This window comes from Lepus europaeus, chromosome 9 (genome assembly GCF_033115175.1).
Source record: "Lepus europaeus isolate LE1 chromosome 9, mLepTim1.pri, whole genome shotgun sequence".
NCBI lineage: Eukaryota > Metazoa > Chordata > Mammalia > Lagomorpha > Leporidae > Lepus > Lepus europaeus.
In genome coordinates, this window is record NC_084835.1 from 7,643,412 (window position 1) to 7,658,837 (window position 15,426).

General features: G+C 48.0%; 1 protein-coding gene across 6 annotated transcripts in view; it reads left to right on the forward strand.

Moving 5' to 3' along the window:
* The window catches only part of FANCD2 (FA complementation group D2), a 78,352-nt gene that overhangs the window by 53,198 nt on the left and 9,728 nt on the right, over positions 1-15,426 (forward strand). For 5 of the 6 annotated variants that reach the window (XM_062200441.1, XM_062200440.1, XM_062200442.1 and 2 more), the window contains 10 exons: positions 939-1,052; positions 1,773-1,901; positions 2,020-2,138; positions 5,845-5,955; positions 7,818-7,948; positions 9,113-9,206; positions 10,027-10,149; positions 11,188-11,281; positions 12,435-12,506; positions 13,114-13,152. In XM_062200441.1, coding sequence (XP_062056425.1) covers positions 939-1,052; positions 1,773-1,901; positions 2,020-2,138; positions 5,845-5,955; positions 7,818-7,948; positions 9,113-9,206; positions 10,027-10,149; positions 11,188-11,281; positions 12,435-12,506; positions 13,114-13,152 — 1,026 coding nt within the window. The remainder of the gene's footprint in view (positions 1-938; positions 1,053-1,772; positions 1,902-2,019; positions 2,139-5,844; positions 5,956-7,817; positions 7,949-9,112; positions 9,207-10,026; positions 10,150-11,187; positions 11,282-12,434; positions 12,507-13,113; positions 13,153-15,426) is intronic. The other variant, XM_062200444.1, reaches the window with a different exon arrangement.

Genomic DNA, 15,426 nt, shown 5'->3' on the forward strand with positions numbered 1-15,426 from the left:
CTTTATTATTATTATTATTATTATTTATTTTTGACAGGCAGAGTGGACAGTGAGAGAGAGACAGAGAGAAAGGTCTTCCTTTTGCCGTTGGTTCACCCTCCAATGGCCGCCGCGGTAGGCGTGCTACGGCCGGCACATCTCGCTGATCCGATGGCAGGAGCCAGGTGCTTCTCCTGGTCTCCCATAGGGTGCAGGGCCCAAGGACTTGGGCCATCCTCCACTGCACTCCCTGGCCACAGCAGAGAGCTGGCCTGGAAGAGGGGCAACCGGTACAGGATCGGTGCCCCGACTGGGACTAGAACCTGGTGTGCTGGCGCCGCAAGGTGGAGGATTAGCCTAGTGAGCTGCGGCGCCGGCCTATTGTACTTTATTTAAAAAAAAAATTTTTTTTTGACAGTCAGAGTTAGACAGTGAGAAAGAGACAGAGAGAAAGGTCTTCCTTTTTCCGTTGGTTCACCCCCAAAGTGGCCGCTATGGATGATGCATTGCAGCCGGCACGCTGCGCCGGTCCGAAGCCAGGTGCTTCCTCCTGGTCTCCCATGTGGATGCAGGGCCCACGGACCTGGGCCATCCTCCACTGCCTTCCTGGGCCACCGCAGAGAGCTGGACTGGAAGAGGAGCAACCGGGACAGAATCCAGCGCCCCAACCGGGACTAGAACCTGGTGTGCTGGCGCCGCAGGCAGAGGATTAGCTTAGTGAGCCGTGGCGCCAGCCTTTTGGTACTATTTTGCTAATTTGATAATTTGCTTTATTTTGGAAATGTTTTACTTTCTGATTAACTGACAGAGTGGAATAGCATTCTTTATATGAGTTGAGGGAAAATTTTCCCTTTTGGGTTAAGTCAGAATCTTTGCTCAGTGGAAAGGGTAATTATATGAAATGTATACCACAAATGACTAAGACATACTTGAGTTTCCTTTTTTCTTCCTTGTTATAGGCTACTGAGGTTGTGCAGCTTGGGCCCCCTGAGCTGCTCTTCCTGCTGGAAGATCTCTCCCAGAAGTTGGAGAATATGCTTGTTCCTGTTGCCAAGAGAGTCCCTTTCTTCAAGGTTAGTGCAAAGCACAGGACCTGGCCTTAGTGGCCTTGGAAGCAGTTGGTGAATAAGTTGTCGCTTTTGCTGTCATGAAGTTCGGGTTACTGGGTGGCACTGTGGCAGCCCTGTTGCCACGTCACATTTCCTCTGAAAGAGGAAACAGAAAGATACCTGAACAAGAAATACATTCCTAAATGCCCTGAAACATTCCTGAATGGCATTCTTTGCTTGCGTATTGGTTCTATAAGTCCCCTGAATGAAGCCCGTCCCTGAGAGTGTAGCAGTCAGCTGCCTAGAGAGTCTGGACCTCAGATGTGAGTAGAAGGGACAGATGGGCACCTCATTTCTGGGAGAGCAGCTAGATTTTGTAAACAAAAAATATGAAAATCTTGCTTAAGTATTTGTGCGTTAATATATCTCCCTGTACCTCTCTACTTGATTTTTATCTTTGTACTTATATTTGCTCTGCATTCTCCTTGTTCTGTGAGCTTCATCTTGTTAGTTATGCTGGATCTGTGCTTCTCCGTCAGACGTTCTGAGTGCAGAAGCTAAGCTCTCTGTTCTTGGAAGATGGAGCAAGGCTTTATCCCTTTGTCAGAATATTTTTTTAGGCAAGCAGCCCACTTCTCCGTCTGTACCTCCCAGGTGACATGGGTTTGACTCAACTCCATAGTAAGCTGTTTTAATTTCAGGGAAGCTACCTAGCAGCTTCTCCTCACTCTGATTTTGTTGTAGAATAAAGGAAGCCGGAAGACTGGGTTCTCTCGTCTCCACCAGAGACCTGCCCGGGAGATTGCTCACCGTGTTGTTCAGCTGCTGACCCCAATGTGTAACCATCTGGAGAACATTCATAACTATTTTCAGGTCAGAAGATGGGTCTTATCCATACGGAAAAGAGTCTCCAGATGAGCATGAGATTTCACTGGGAGGAAAAAGAGAACAGTTACCGAAGCAACTGTCCTAAAACTATGTTCCTTTTTAGTGCTTAGCCACTGAGAACTGTAGTGTAGCTGACGCACCAGCGCTGAAAGTTCGGGAGTACCACATTATGTCTTCCTGCTACCAGAGGCTGCTACAAATCTTCCATGGGCTTTTTGCTTGGTGAGTGTGTGGGGAATGTGGAGTAGAGAAATGTGCATATGCTTGCTTTTAGTTGACAGTTACCAAGACAATGAGATGGAGAAAAGAAGGAAAAGACCCCGAAATCACATGTAACTATGGAGTATTTTTGTCTGTATCGTTCCATTTACTTCGCACCCTGTGGTCTTAAGGGGTCACAGTTGTTAATAACCCATTTGACAAATTAGGTTGCTTGCTGATTAGTGAACATAACAGATCCGACCATCTGACTCTTGATTTCCTGTAGCAAGCTTTCTGTAGTGCCCCTGAGAGAATGTCAGTTGAGAAGTTCCTTCTGAAGAGTGGAGCTGAGGCTTGCTTGGGATCCAGGAACCAGAACGGGAGCCATGGCATCTTTCAGGCCAGGGAGACTGCTGCTTCTGTTTGTCCTACGGGTGGCCGTGGCATTGGGCACCAGGACTCAGGGCACCTGGCTCCTGAGTACCTATCCCTATTAGATCTTCGTACTCTCTGGGACTGGCACCACATGAATGGTGTCAGTTCTGCCAGCACCACCAGGAGCAGTGCACATCCCAGTACTACAGGTGCTGCTGGGCCCACAGCATCAGAACACCGTGCCAGATAGCATCAACATGCAGAGAAAGGGGTGTGGCCCTCCACCCTGCTGTCTGTTGACAGCGTTGATTGTCGTTGACTGGGGCAGTGACCATCCAGTGTAGGAGTACACCCACTAGCACAGGTCTCCCGAGAGACCTGCAGCATCTGCCACGCACAGGAGTGTGACGGATCTAACCTATGTGGAATGAGCGTGAATTCAGAGTGCCGCACCATCCAGAACTACACCCTAGGATGCGTGGTAAAGAGCTGATCACAGTGTGAGCGGGGTGTTTGGGGCACCTTCATAGAAGCAGGGGTACTTGATTAGGCTTTTAAGGGGCAGTGACCTCCAGGGAGGTAAAAGCAGGAGCTGGAAGGCACAGTGTGGTCACAAACAGAAGTTAGATATTTCCCTTAAATACCCTTTTTCCTGAAGAGTAGGCCCTGGCCCCTCTCTTGCCGTTATTCAGGTTTTTCAGGCAGCCTTACCCAAGCTTAAATGTGTGCATGAATTTATCTTCTGAGTTCCAGACATTTATATCCAGCTGCCTACTCGACACCCCCTTAGATACGCCATTGGCACCTCAGACTCCTCACAGCCAAAGCAGTGTGTCATCCTGACCACTTCTGCTTCAGCTCTGCCTGGCTCCAGAAATGGCCTCACACATGTCTGAGTCAGAATCCAGGAATTATTCTTTGTTTCTGTCTCAACTTTGCACCCTTTCTCCCACATCTGATCCTCAACTCCTGTTTTATCTCGGTAACATCCAGATCGCCATCGGCCCTTCTCTCCACTGTCTGCAGACTCCGTCTTCTCTGTCCTGGACTCCTTAGTGTTGCAGTTGGTCTCTGCTTCCAGTTGTCTTCCTCAGTCTTTCTTCACACTGCAGTCAAGGGTGATCTTTCCTGCACAAACCCGGTCTAATTCTGTGCTAATTTTGGTCTCCAGAGTTGATTTTTCTTGAGTTCAAATTTTTACCTACCTTCTAAGGCCTCTGACTCCTGCTGTTTCACTTCCTGGCTAGTTCTCTGCCACCAGCCACACTTAGTTACCTTCAGCTCCTTTTAGCTTCGTCTGGAGGCTTTCACAAAGACGCATTATTCTGCCGGGCCTCCCTCCCTCTGGATCCCCGCCTTTCTGACTCACCTGTTGAGATGTGAACTTAAACTTCTCCTTAGGGATATATTCCAGCATACCCCTGGGCTAAATAAGCCTCCTTCTCACCTCCCTGACCCCTCACTTCTCTCCTAATACTTTGTGGGTTTTTTTTTTTTTTTTTTTTTTTTTGAGAGGTTGAGTTATAGACAGTGAAAGGGAAAGGTCTTCCTTCCATTGGTCCACTCTCCAGATGACTGCAACGGCTGGAGCTGTGCTAATTAAAGCCAGGATCCAGGTGTTTCTTCCCAGTCTCCCATGTGGTTGCAGGGACCCAAGCACTTGGGCTGTCTTCCACTGCTTTCCCAGACCACAGAAGAGAGCTGCATTGGAAGAGGAGCAACCAGGAAGAAAACCAGAGACCATATGGGATGCCGGCGCTGCAGGCAGAGGATTAACCTATTGTGTCACAGCGCCGACCCCCTCTCCTAATACTTTGATAGCCTCTTATGATAAAACCTAGCACCTTTTAAAAAAAGATTTATTTATTTATTTGAAAGAGTTACAAGGAGGGAAAGACAGAGAGATCATCCATCTGCTCATTTACCCCCAGATGGCTGCATTGGCCAGGGCTGGGCCAGGCCAAAGCCAGGAGCTTCTTCAGGGTCTTCCACATGGACACAGGGGCCCAAGGACTTGGACCATCTGCTGCTGCTTTTCTCAGGCCATTAGCAGGGAGGTGGATTGGAATTAGAGCAGCTGGGACATGAACTGACACCCTATGGGATGCCAGCATTGCAGATGGCGGCTTCACTCACTATTCAATGCTGGCCCCAAAACTTGGCACCTTTTGTTACAATTACTCGTTCATCTGTTTTCTCTGTTAGATTGTGGAGCTCCATGAGGGCAGATGGCATTTTCATATCCTCAGTACTAAAAAGAGTGCCTGACTAAAGACGGGGTAATTTATCCAGGAGATTTATAGATGACAAACACATAACAGGATGTTCATGAGGCAGGCACTGTGGTGTAGCAGGTAAAACCCTTTCTAGAGGAGGTCCTGGGGGTCATCTGTGCTGATCTTCAGAGCCAGGCAGAAGACTTAAAATCCTAACCAGAGGCTGATACTGTGGCATAGTAGGCTAAGCCTCTACCTTTGGTGCTGGCATCACATGTGGGTACCAATTCAAGACCCAACTGCCCACTTCTTACCCAACTCCCTGATAATGGCCTGGGAAAGCTGTGGAAGATGACCCAAGTGTTTGGGCCCCTGCACCCATGTCAGAGTCCTGGAAAAAGCTCCTGGCTTCGGATCAGCCCTGTTCAGCCATTGTAGCCATTTGGGGAGTGAACCAGTGGATGGAAGACCTCTCTCTCTGTCTCCCTCTTTCTCTGTACCTCTGCCTCACATAAATAAATAAATCTTAAAAAAGTATCAATCAGAGAAGCAATTTTGGAATTCGATGGCTATAGCCTTGTTGTTAAAAAAAAAAAAAAAAAAAAAAACACCAGTTTGGGAGAATGCTTTTTGCAGCAGGGTGCAGAAGAGATTGGAAAGGGGTGCAAAAAGGCCTGTCAAAAAGGTGTCACCATGATCTACATGTAAGGGTCTGGCCTAGGTTAATAATCTTTGGGTGGAATGGAAAGGACAGTAGGAAAGATACGAGTTACAGTGTTGAAGAAAGGATGTGTTCTTTGTTGAACACCTGCTATGAATTAGACATTGATTTAGCAATTTGACAGAAGTATTCCTGCGTTTTTATAGGAGCCCAAGACTTTCTCTGAAATGTAGGAAATGAAAGAGCACTTTTTCACCCTAGAAATGATCCCAGGAAGCCTTAAGACTGTTGTGGGTGCCCCTCGACTTCTCATCTTGCGTTCACAACTTCACAGCATCTGACGCCTTGATGCTTTCAGTTCTTTTTCACACTCTGTTGACTCACTGATGGTCTGGTTGGAGACCAGCACCCTCACATGCTACACCTGGAATTGTCATGAAACTGAGCTAAGCCATCTTTCCTTGACTGCCTGTAGGAGTGGATTTTCTGAACTTGAGAATCACAGTTTACTGTATTGGGCCCTTGAGATCCTTGCTAACCGACTGAAGCAGGGAGAGCGTGACCAGTCCTTGGAGGAACTGCTCAGGTGGGTCAGACTTCGTGCCCTAGGATCAGGGTTGGCAAGACTTTTTTGAAGTAACTTTGGTGTCTGTTGGTAGCGATATTTAAGTATTGTGATAAATCTTGAAGCATTAGAAACTCTTGAACAAATCATGCTAAATCTTCCTGCATACATTTACCCATCGAGTCTGCCTTTTTGGGGAGTGATGATGAAACCGTTCACCATCCATTGTCAGCTGTTGGCTGTCTGGGACATCTGTCTCCCCACACGGCTGCATGACCGAGCCACGGCTATGTCAATGACTATCTGTGTCCTTCCCCTAGTCTTGGAGGAACACTAGATGTGAAAAAGAAGGGGAGTGGGCAGTCTGAGTGGCTGCCTCTTATCCACCTTCGGCCAGAGCAACTTGGTCTTTCTGTACCTTTGCTTGGTAGCCTAGGACCCAAGGGTGAAGAATGTTTGTCACACAGGCCATAAAAGACCTGCGAAATTTGGTCTGGCCCTTCCAAGGCCACTGCAGGCAGGACTCAAAATTCAGTAAATCTATAGTAGTCTAGTTGGTAAATTTTTAAAAAAAAAATTTATTTATTTATTTGCAAGTCAGAGTTACACAGAGAGAGGAGGAGCAGAGAGAGAGAGAGAAATCTGAGAGAGAGAGAGGGGTCTTCCATCTGATGGTTCATTCTCCAGTTGGCCGCAACGGCCGGAGCTGCGCCAGTCGGAAGCCAGGAGCTTTTTCCAGGTCTCCCACGCGGGTGCAGGGGCCCAAGGACTTGGGCCATCTTCTTACTGCTTTCCCAGGCCACAGCAGAGAGCTGGATCGGAAGTGGAGCAGCCGGTTCTTGAACCGGCGCCCATATGGGATGCCAGCACTTCAGGCCAGGGCGTTAACCCACTGCACCACAGCGCCGGCCCCTAGTTGGTAATTTTTTATATCATGTGAATGTTGTTATATACATCCAAATAACCCTTGGCAGAAAAAAGTTTCCCTGCCCTCACTAGGACATCACTGGGTCACCAATTAGTGTGTGTCCACCCTACCTTTTGGGCAGTACCTGACTTCATTTTGAATATGATGCTTCGAATTTGTTTGACCTCCTCACCAATCAATCATGAGTTGACATTTTTTATTAATTGTGATTGATTGCTCCATTTTTGATTTTTTTTTTTTTTTTTTTTTTTTTTGACAGGCAGAGTGGACAGTGAGAGAGAGAGACAGAGAGAAAGGTCTTCCTTTGCCGTTGGTTCACCCTCCAATGGCCGCCGCACCGTGCTGATCCGAAGGCAGGAGCCAGGTGCCTTTCCTGGTCTCCCATGCGGGTGCAGGGCCCAAGCATTTGGGCCATCCTCCACTGCACTCCTGGGCCATAGCAGAGAGCTGGCCTGGAAGAGGGGCAACCGGGATGGAATCCGGTGCCCCAACTGGGACTAGAACCCGGTGTGCCGGCGCCTCAAGGTGGAGGATTAGCCTAGTGAGCCGCGGCGCTGGCCTTTTGATAGATTTATTAAAAGCTCTGCTTTCCCTGCCTGTGTTACAGTTGCTTCCACATTGTCTGTGAACTCACATTTTGAACGTTATTTGTAGTGTGCTGCCTAAGGGTTTGAAGAGTCAGCAGTTTAGGATTGTGCTTGTTAGTGTGATACTTGAATTTCTTGGTATATACGACCCTGTTAAGGCCAGCATTTTGTGCATCTTCTGCCCTGGCCTTCTCCAAACAAAAATAAAGTTTTCTATCAGGAGGCTTCCAAGTTTCTACTAAAGCCATTAAAAGTGCAGAGGATTCTGATTAGGCTGTCAAAAATGTAAGGGGAATTGGGCCAGCCATGTGAATTTCACCTGTCTAGTACATGTGGTGCTAGTTTGTGTACTCCTTGTCTCCTCACAGCCAGAGCTTCAGTTATGTCCAGAATTTCCATCAGAGCATTCCTGGTTTCCAGTGTGCCCTTTACCTCATCCGACTTCTGATGGTCCTTGCGGAGAAATCGAGAACTCCTTCCCAGAACAGAGAAAAAATAGGTGATGGCCCCCGACCTCCCTTCCGTGAAGAGTGCTGTCTCCTGCTTGTGAACTGTGCCCTTCCCAGAGCCTCATACGTTGTCACATGTAAACACCACACAGCCTCAGACATGCCGCCCTGCTATCCAAGATGGACATGTTCTCCGATGGAGCTGTGACTGATTTTATGGATGTCACTTAGTTTGAGTTTGGTTAGAATAGCTGGCTAGATGATTTTTTGTTTGGCTTAAGTTTAATAGTGTCCTTCCCCCTCATTTTTAAAAATTAAAAGTTCTTTTTTTAAGGTTTTTTTTTTTTTAAGATTTATTTATTTATTTGAAAGGCAGAATTACAGAGAGGCAGAGAGAGAGAAGTCTTGTATCTGCTGGTACACTCTCCACATGGCTGCAGTGGCCAGAGCTGGGCCAATCTGAAGCCAGGAGCTGGGAGCTTCCAGATCTCCCATCGGGGTGCAGGGTCCCCAGCACTTGGGCCATCTTCTGCTTTCACAGACAATAGCAGAGAGCTGGTTCGGAAGTGGAGCTTCCAGGATTTGAACCAGTGCGCATATAGGGTGCCATACAGCATCACAGGCGGCATCTTTACTCAGATCTTTGGCCCCTCGTTTTTAAAAATTAACTGAGACATCTAGCAAATAGATACATAAAGTTTGAGGTATATAAAGTGGGAGAACAAGAAAAAAATCAGGATCCAGTGTATAAGAAAGTGCTTGCTGCTTCCCCACCCTTTCTCCTAGCTTTTTTCATAGCGCTTAGGATGCAGCTCACTGATTATGCATCCTAGTTGACATACAAGTAGAAAGCAAAATGAAAATGCAAAAGAAAACTTAATTATTTCCTGCCCATTACAAAAGGAGGGTTTGGTCTGAAGCTGTGAGGTGGCTGCTAGCATTGTGCTGCCCAGGAGGAATGACATTGGCTTTCCCACTGCATAGCAGCGTGTGTGTGTGTGTGGGGGGGGGGGGTTCATTTGTGCTTCAGCACAGGGTGTGGGTGGGACAGGTGTCGGTGGAACAGAGACATTCCCACTTCCAAACATTTACTCTCAGATGAAGACCAGGAACTTCCTAATAAACTTAGAATAACCCTTTTGATCAGTAATCACCCCAGAAAGCCGAAGGACAATTTCCTGTGCCCCTGATGCCTGTGTCTTCTTTTCTGTCAGCTTCCCTGGCCAAACAGTTCCTCTGCCGGGCCTGGCCACCTGGAGAGAGAGAGAAGAGCAGCGTCTTCAATGACCAGCTGCATGCTTTGCTCTGGTGAGTCAATGTTGGGCTTCTTGAGTGAGCCCAGGAGCCTCCCTCCACATAGGATCCTTCATCCAGAGACAGGAAGGACCTTTGTTAGGGGAAACTTGTAGGCAATGAAGTAAGTTTAAAATGAACAATTTGGAATATGTGGATTTTAGATCCTCCGATCCTGTTTTGTTCTGTTGGCCAATTCTTTGTTAAACTAAATTGTGGAGGAATCTGCCATTGTACCCTACATTGTGAATTAGTGAGTGAAATATGTTTGTTGCCCACCATATCCACAACAGCCATCGCTTCCAAGGTCTTTTTTTTTTTTTTTTTTTTGACAGGCAGAGTTATACAGTGAGAGAGAGACAGAGAATTATAGACAGTGAGACAGAGAGAAAGGTCTTCCTTCCATTGGTTCACTCCCCTAATGACCGCCATGGCTGGCACTGCGCCGATCCAAAGCCAGGAGCCAGGCACTTCCTCCTGGTCTCCCATGCGGGTGCAGGGCCCAAGCACTTGGGCCATCCTCCACTGCCCTCCCGGGCCACAGCAGAGAGCTGGACTGGAAGAGGAGCAACCGGGACTAGTACCCGGCACCGCAACTGGGACTGGAACCTGGGGTGCCGGCACCGCAGGCGGAGGATTAGCCAAGTGAGCCGTGGTGCCAGCCACTTCCAAGGTCTTAACTCTATTTCTAATTGAGACTTCATTTTCTTTACCTCCTGACAAGTATCTAAAATGTTTCCTTAAAAGAAAGAGTCCTAGTAGTTGATTTAAAGCTTGGTGACATCTCCGGAAAGGAATATTGCCTCATGTTTACCCTCTTTGACTCTAAATGCAGCATCTACTTGGAGCATGTAGACAGCACTCTTAAGGCCATAGAGGAGATCGCTGGTGTGGGGGTCCCAGAACTCATCAACTCCCCGAAAGATGCATCTTCTTCCACGTTCCCTACGCTGACCAGGTATAGGAGTTCTTGCTTCTACTTCTTTCCCTAAAATACAGTCACACTATGCAGTGGGTGTGTAGTGTATGTTGCTTCCAGATAGCTGGTGATTCCTTGTCTACCTCTTGTGCAGACAGTAGGTACAGCCACACTGATGAAGTCAGTAGATAACAACCACACTGATGTAGGTGATAGGTACAGCCATCACTGGTGCAGGTGGTAGGTACAGTAACTCTGACTGATACAGTCGGTAGGCACAGCCATCCCTGATGTAGGCAGTAGGTACAACCATCACTGGTGTAGGTGGTAGGTACAGCAACTATCACTGGTACAGACCATAGGTAAAACTATCACTGGTGCACTTGTAGGTACAGCCATTATTCAGAATAGGCACTCTACTCTGCTTTCCTTCTCAAAGTCTGAGCCAGGCTGTGTGAGAGGACCTTATTGAGAAATGAATTTTCAGTTGTCTAAAGTGGCAGTGAGCATTTCGCTGCCACCCTTCTATCTGTACTTCCATCCTTGAAACTTGAGATAATTTTCCATTATTTAACCATGTTAGGGAGGTTAATGTGGTTGTTAAGCCTAATCATGTATGTCTCTTTTAATGGTCCTCTGTCCCATAATATCAATAATTATTTTACACTTGTGCAGTGTTTCCAGTTGACAAAACACTTTCACATTCTTTGTCTCATTCGATCTGTGTGATAGTCCTGTGAGGGTAGGAGTCAGTACGCCTGTTTTTCTGTGGAAGCACAAGCGGGTTAGAGAGGGAACTTCTCAGACTTATGCAGGTGATAAAGTAAACATGGAACCAGGACTCAGAATTAGGTCTCCTCACTGCTCTCTCCATGCTACCCAACTGCTTTTTTGAGGAAGTCTTCTCAGTGCCACAGTCCTCTCGGGTGCCTGTCTCAATCCTTTCTGCTCCCTCCTCCTCTCACAGTGGACCCTGGTGAAAGGATGTGCAGAGAGGTGGGAAGAAAGTTCCTCTTGGTTCCCTGACTTCTTCCCAGGAAGTCCTTTCTGAACTGTGTATGTGCCTTTTGCTTGTAGGCATACCTTTGTCATTTTCTTCCGTGTGATGATGGCTGAACTGGAGAAGACAGTGAAAGGTATTGAGGCTGGCACAGCAGCAGACTCCCAACAGGTGGGTCAGATGCTCCTACCTCAGCAGGTGAACTCTAGATTACTTGGAAGTTGCAAATTCTTCTGTTTCTTGGGACCAGGGTTTTTCCAAAGCTATTTCTCTTCTTTTTAAAATTTTGTGTATTTATTTATTTTACAAAGGGAAAGAGACACACAGAGATATTCCATCCACTGGTTCACTCCTCAAATGACCTAAACAGCCAGGGCTAAGCCACACTGAAACTAGGTGCCCCGAGCTCAGTCCCAGTTTCCCGGTGGGTGCCAAGGATCCAGATCTTTGTGTCATCACTGGGTGCTTCCCAGGGTGCACATCAGCAGGCAGCTGGAATTGGAAGTGGAACTGAGACTTGAACCCATGCACTCTCATGGAATGCAGGCTGTGCCAATTGCCTACCCTCCCTTCTCCTAACCTATTTTGAGTTACTGAGTTCCAGGAATTTTTTCAAAGAGCTCCTGGTTTAATTTCCTTTCCCTATAGGTAGAGGTAAGGATTGAACTCCATTTTCCTTGCCTCTGCCAGGTTGCTTCTTGCCGCCTGGCATGAGTTAAGCTGGTCTGAGAGAAGGGAATGGATCATATGCCCTAGAGATGTGAGGGCTGATGGGTGTGCTGCCGTAGCTTTTTTTACTGACTTGGAAATCTGTGAAAGCAGTCATCTTTTAGTGAGGTCTCTAGGGGCAGTTGCTGTGGCACAGCCGGTTAAGTTGCCACAGCAGTGATTTCATGTTCCTTATGGGCACCAGTTTGTGTCTCAGCCGCTCTACTTCCGATCCAGCTCCCAGCTAACATGCCTGGGAAAGCAGCAGCTGCGTGGGAGACCCTTAGGACCCTGGCTGTTGTGGCCATTTGGGGAGTGAACCAATAGATGAAAGGGGTTTCTGTCTCCCCTCTTTCTGTAATTCTGCCTTTCAAATAAATAATTTATTTTTTATAAAAAGAGGAGGGGGTGGAGTTTCGATCGGCTACTCTAATGGTCTTACCCTAATGTGCACACCTCAGGACCATCTCCAGTAGTGTGGTTGCTGTATCTCTAGGGATAATTGGCTTACATCTCGGAGTAGCTATGCAACTCTAGAGCTGTGTAGTAGCAGGAGTACAGTAAGAGAAGTATTTGGCTGTGGTTCAGAGGTACCTATGTGTCTGACTGCCCCCAGATTCATGAAGAGAAGCTCGTCTACTGGAACATGGCTGTTCGAGACTTCAGTATCCTCATCAACCTGGTTAAGGTGAGTGGAGGCTCCTGGTCCTGTCTCACCAGCCAACTGCAGAAACCAAGGGTCCTGGCTTCCAAGAGTGACCCTCCTTGTTCTTCCCACTCTTCTCTGTCCTGTTACTCATCCTGGGTGACCCCTTCTCTCCTGGTGCTCTGTATCTGGTGCCACAATACCCCCGCCTGTCACTGACCCACACTCGTCTTGCCTTGGGTCCTCTGTGATCCGTGCACACTCTGCTTGTGACCGAGAGCCTGCATTGTCTTTCACACCCATTCTGCGAGTTTGCTCGGCCTGTGCCCAAACCCAGAATGAGCTGCTTTCTTCTTTCTGCATCTCTAGTTTAGTATCCTGGGGCTGCACCGAGGATTTGCCCTCTAATAGTGGCATCTTTTCAGCATCCCAGTTGGAACTTCTTAGTCCTTGATCCTTTCTTCCTTTTCTTGAGCTTTAGTTGGTGGTTACTTCGCTCTGCTTTGTGACTTACTTGACTATTAATATGCCTGCCTTATTGCAGACTTCTGTACAACACCTTGAGCTGTGCATTGCACAGTGGGGCAGAGGCTCAGCTGCTCCTGCGAGCAGACTGCAGCTTTCGTTCCCTTTTTTTTCGCCTCTCCAGGTGTTTGATAGCCATGCTGTTCTGCATGCCTGTTTGAAGGTAAGAGGTTTACTGGTCCTTTTCTGGCATTGATTCTTCCCGTGGGTTGCTCTGGAACAGGCTGCACTGTGGTGAATCGCTTCACACCTTTGCCGTGTGCCAGGGAAGGCAGTGGATACCTGGACGAGTTGGGTAATTGGAGGAGGCAGCTTTCCTGAGTTTTAAAACTTTTGGTCAAATTCTTAGAAGTAGGAGGAATAGTTTATGAGCATTCAACCCCTGGCCTGCTGTTCCTGCTGAAGCAACAAGGAATAGAGGAGTGTGCATGGTTCTTTTTTTTTTTTTAATTAACAAGGTATATTTAGATATAGATACTACATTTTTTAAAAAGATTTATTTATTTATTTGAAAGAGTTACACAGCAAGGAGAGGCAGAGAGAGAGATAGAGAGGTATTCCATCCGATGGTTCACTCCCCAGTTGGCCGCAACAGCCGGAGTTGTGCTGATCTGAAGCCAGGAGCCAGGACCTTCATCTGGGTCTCCCATGTGGGTGCAGGGGCCCAAGGACTTGGGCCATCTTCTTACTGCTTTCCCAGGCCATAGCAGAGAGCTGGATCGGAAGTGGAGCAGCCGGGTCTCAAACTGGTGCCCATATGGGATGCCAGTGCTTCAGGCCAGGGCGTTAACCTGCTGCGCCACAGCGCTGGCCCCTAGATACTATATTTTTTTAAAATTTTTTTTATTTATTTGAAAATCAGAGTTACACACAGAGAGAAGGAGAGGCAGAGAGAGAGAGGTCGTCCATCCGCTGGTTCACTCTTCTGTTGGCTGCAATGGCCAGAGCTGTGCTGTCTGAAGCCAGGAGCCAGGAGCTTCTTCTGGGTCTCCCACGTGGATTCAGGGGCCCAAGAACTTGGGCCATCTTCTACTGCTTTCCCAGGCCATAGCAGAGAGCTGGATCGAAAGTGAAGCAGCCAGGACTTGATCTGGTGCCGATATGGGATGCTGGCACTGTAGGTGGTGGCTTTACCCACTATGCCACAGCACTGTCCCTGCATGGTTCTTCTAAGAAAAAAAAAAAAATTAGCTTTTTTCTGTTTTGTTTTTGTTTTTTTTTGAGAGATTGAGAGAAAAACAAAGAGAGCTCCCATTGGCTGGTTCTCTGAATGCTGCTGACTGAAGCTAAGATCTAGAAACTGGATCCATGCCCCTAATGGATACAGGAGTGGCAGGATCCTGGTTACCTGAGCCATCTTCTCTGCTTCATAGGATCTGCGTTAGCAGGAACAGGAATTGGGAGCAGAGCTGGGAATCGAACATAGAAACTGCAGTAGATAATACAAGTGTCCTAACCAGAATCTTTTTTTTTTTTTTTTTTTGACAGGCAGAGTGGACAGTGAGAGAGAGACAGAGAGAAAGGTCTTCCTTTTGCCGTTGGTTCACCCTCCAATGGCCGCCGCGGTAGCGCGCTGCGGCCGGCGCACCGCGCTGATCCGATGGCAGGAGCCAGGTGCTTCTCCTGGTCTCCCATGGGGTGCAGGGCCCAAGGACTTGGGCCATCCTCCACTGCACTCCCTGGCCACAGCAGAGAGCTGGCCTGGAAGAGGGGCAACCGGGACAGGATCGGTGCCCCGACCGGGACTAGAACCCGGTGTGCCGGCGCCGCAAGGCGGAGGATTAGCCTAGTGAGCCGCGGCGCCGGCCTCTAACCAGAATCTTAGCAATTAGGTCAAACAATTCCTCTTACTAAAGCTGTTGGTGAGGACCCGGCCTGTGGCACAGTGGGTTAAGCTGCTGCTTGCAGGGTCGGTGTTTCTTGTCCGTGTATGTATTCAGGTCCCAGGTGCTCCACTTAAAATTGAGCTTCCTGCTTATGTACCTAGGAAGGCAGTGGAAGATGGCCCAAGTGCTTGGGCCCCTGCCACCAGTGTGGGACACCAAGATGGAATTCTTGGTTCCTGGCTCAGGCCTGGCCCCAGCCCTGGCTGTTGCAGCAGTTTGAGGAATGAACCAACAGACGGAAGATCTTTGTTTCCCCCTATATTTGTGTTGCTCTGCCTTTCAAGTAAGTAAAATAAAACTTTACATAAATGAATAGGGCATTTCAAATAAATATTTAAATAAATAAATGGGGCCAGCACTGTGGTACTGTGGGTTAAATTGCTGCCTGTGACTCCAGCATCCCATGGTGGAGCACTGGATCGAGTCCCAGCTGCCCTGCTTCTCGTACAGCTCCCTGCTAATGCACTTGGGAAAGCAGCAGGTGATGGCCAAGTGCTTGGGCCCCTGCCACCCATGTGGGAGACCCAGATGGAGCTTCAGGCTCTTGGCTT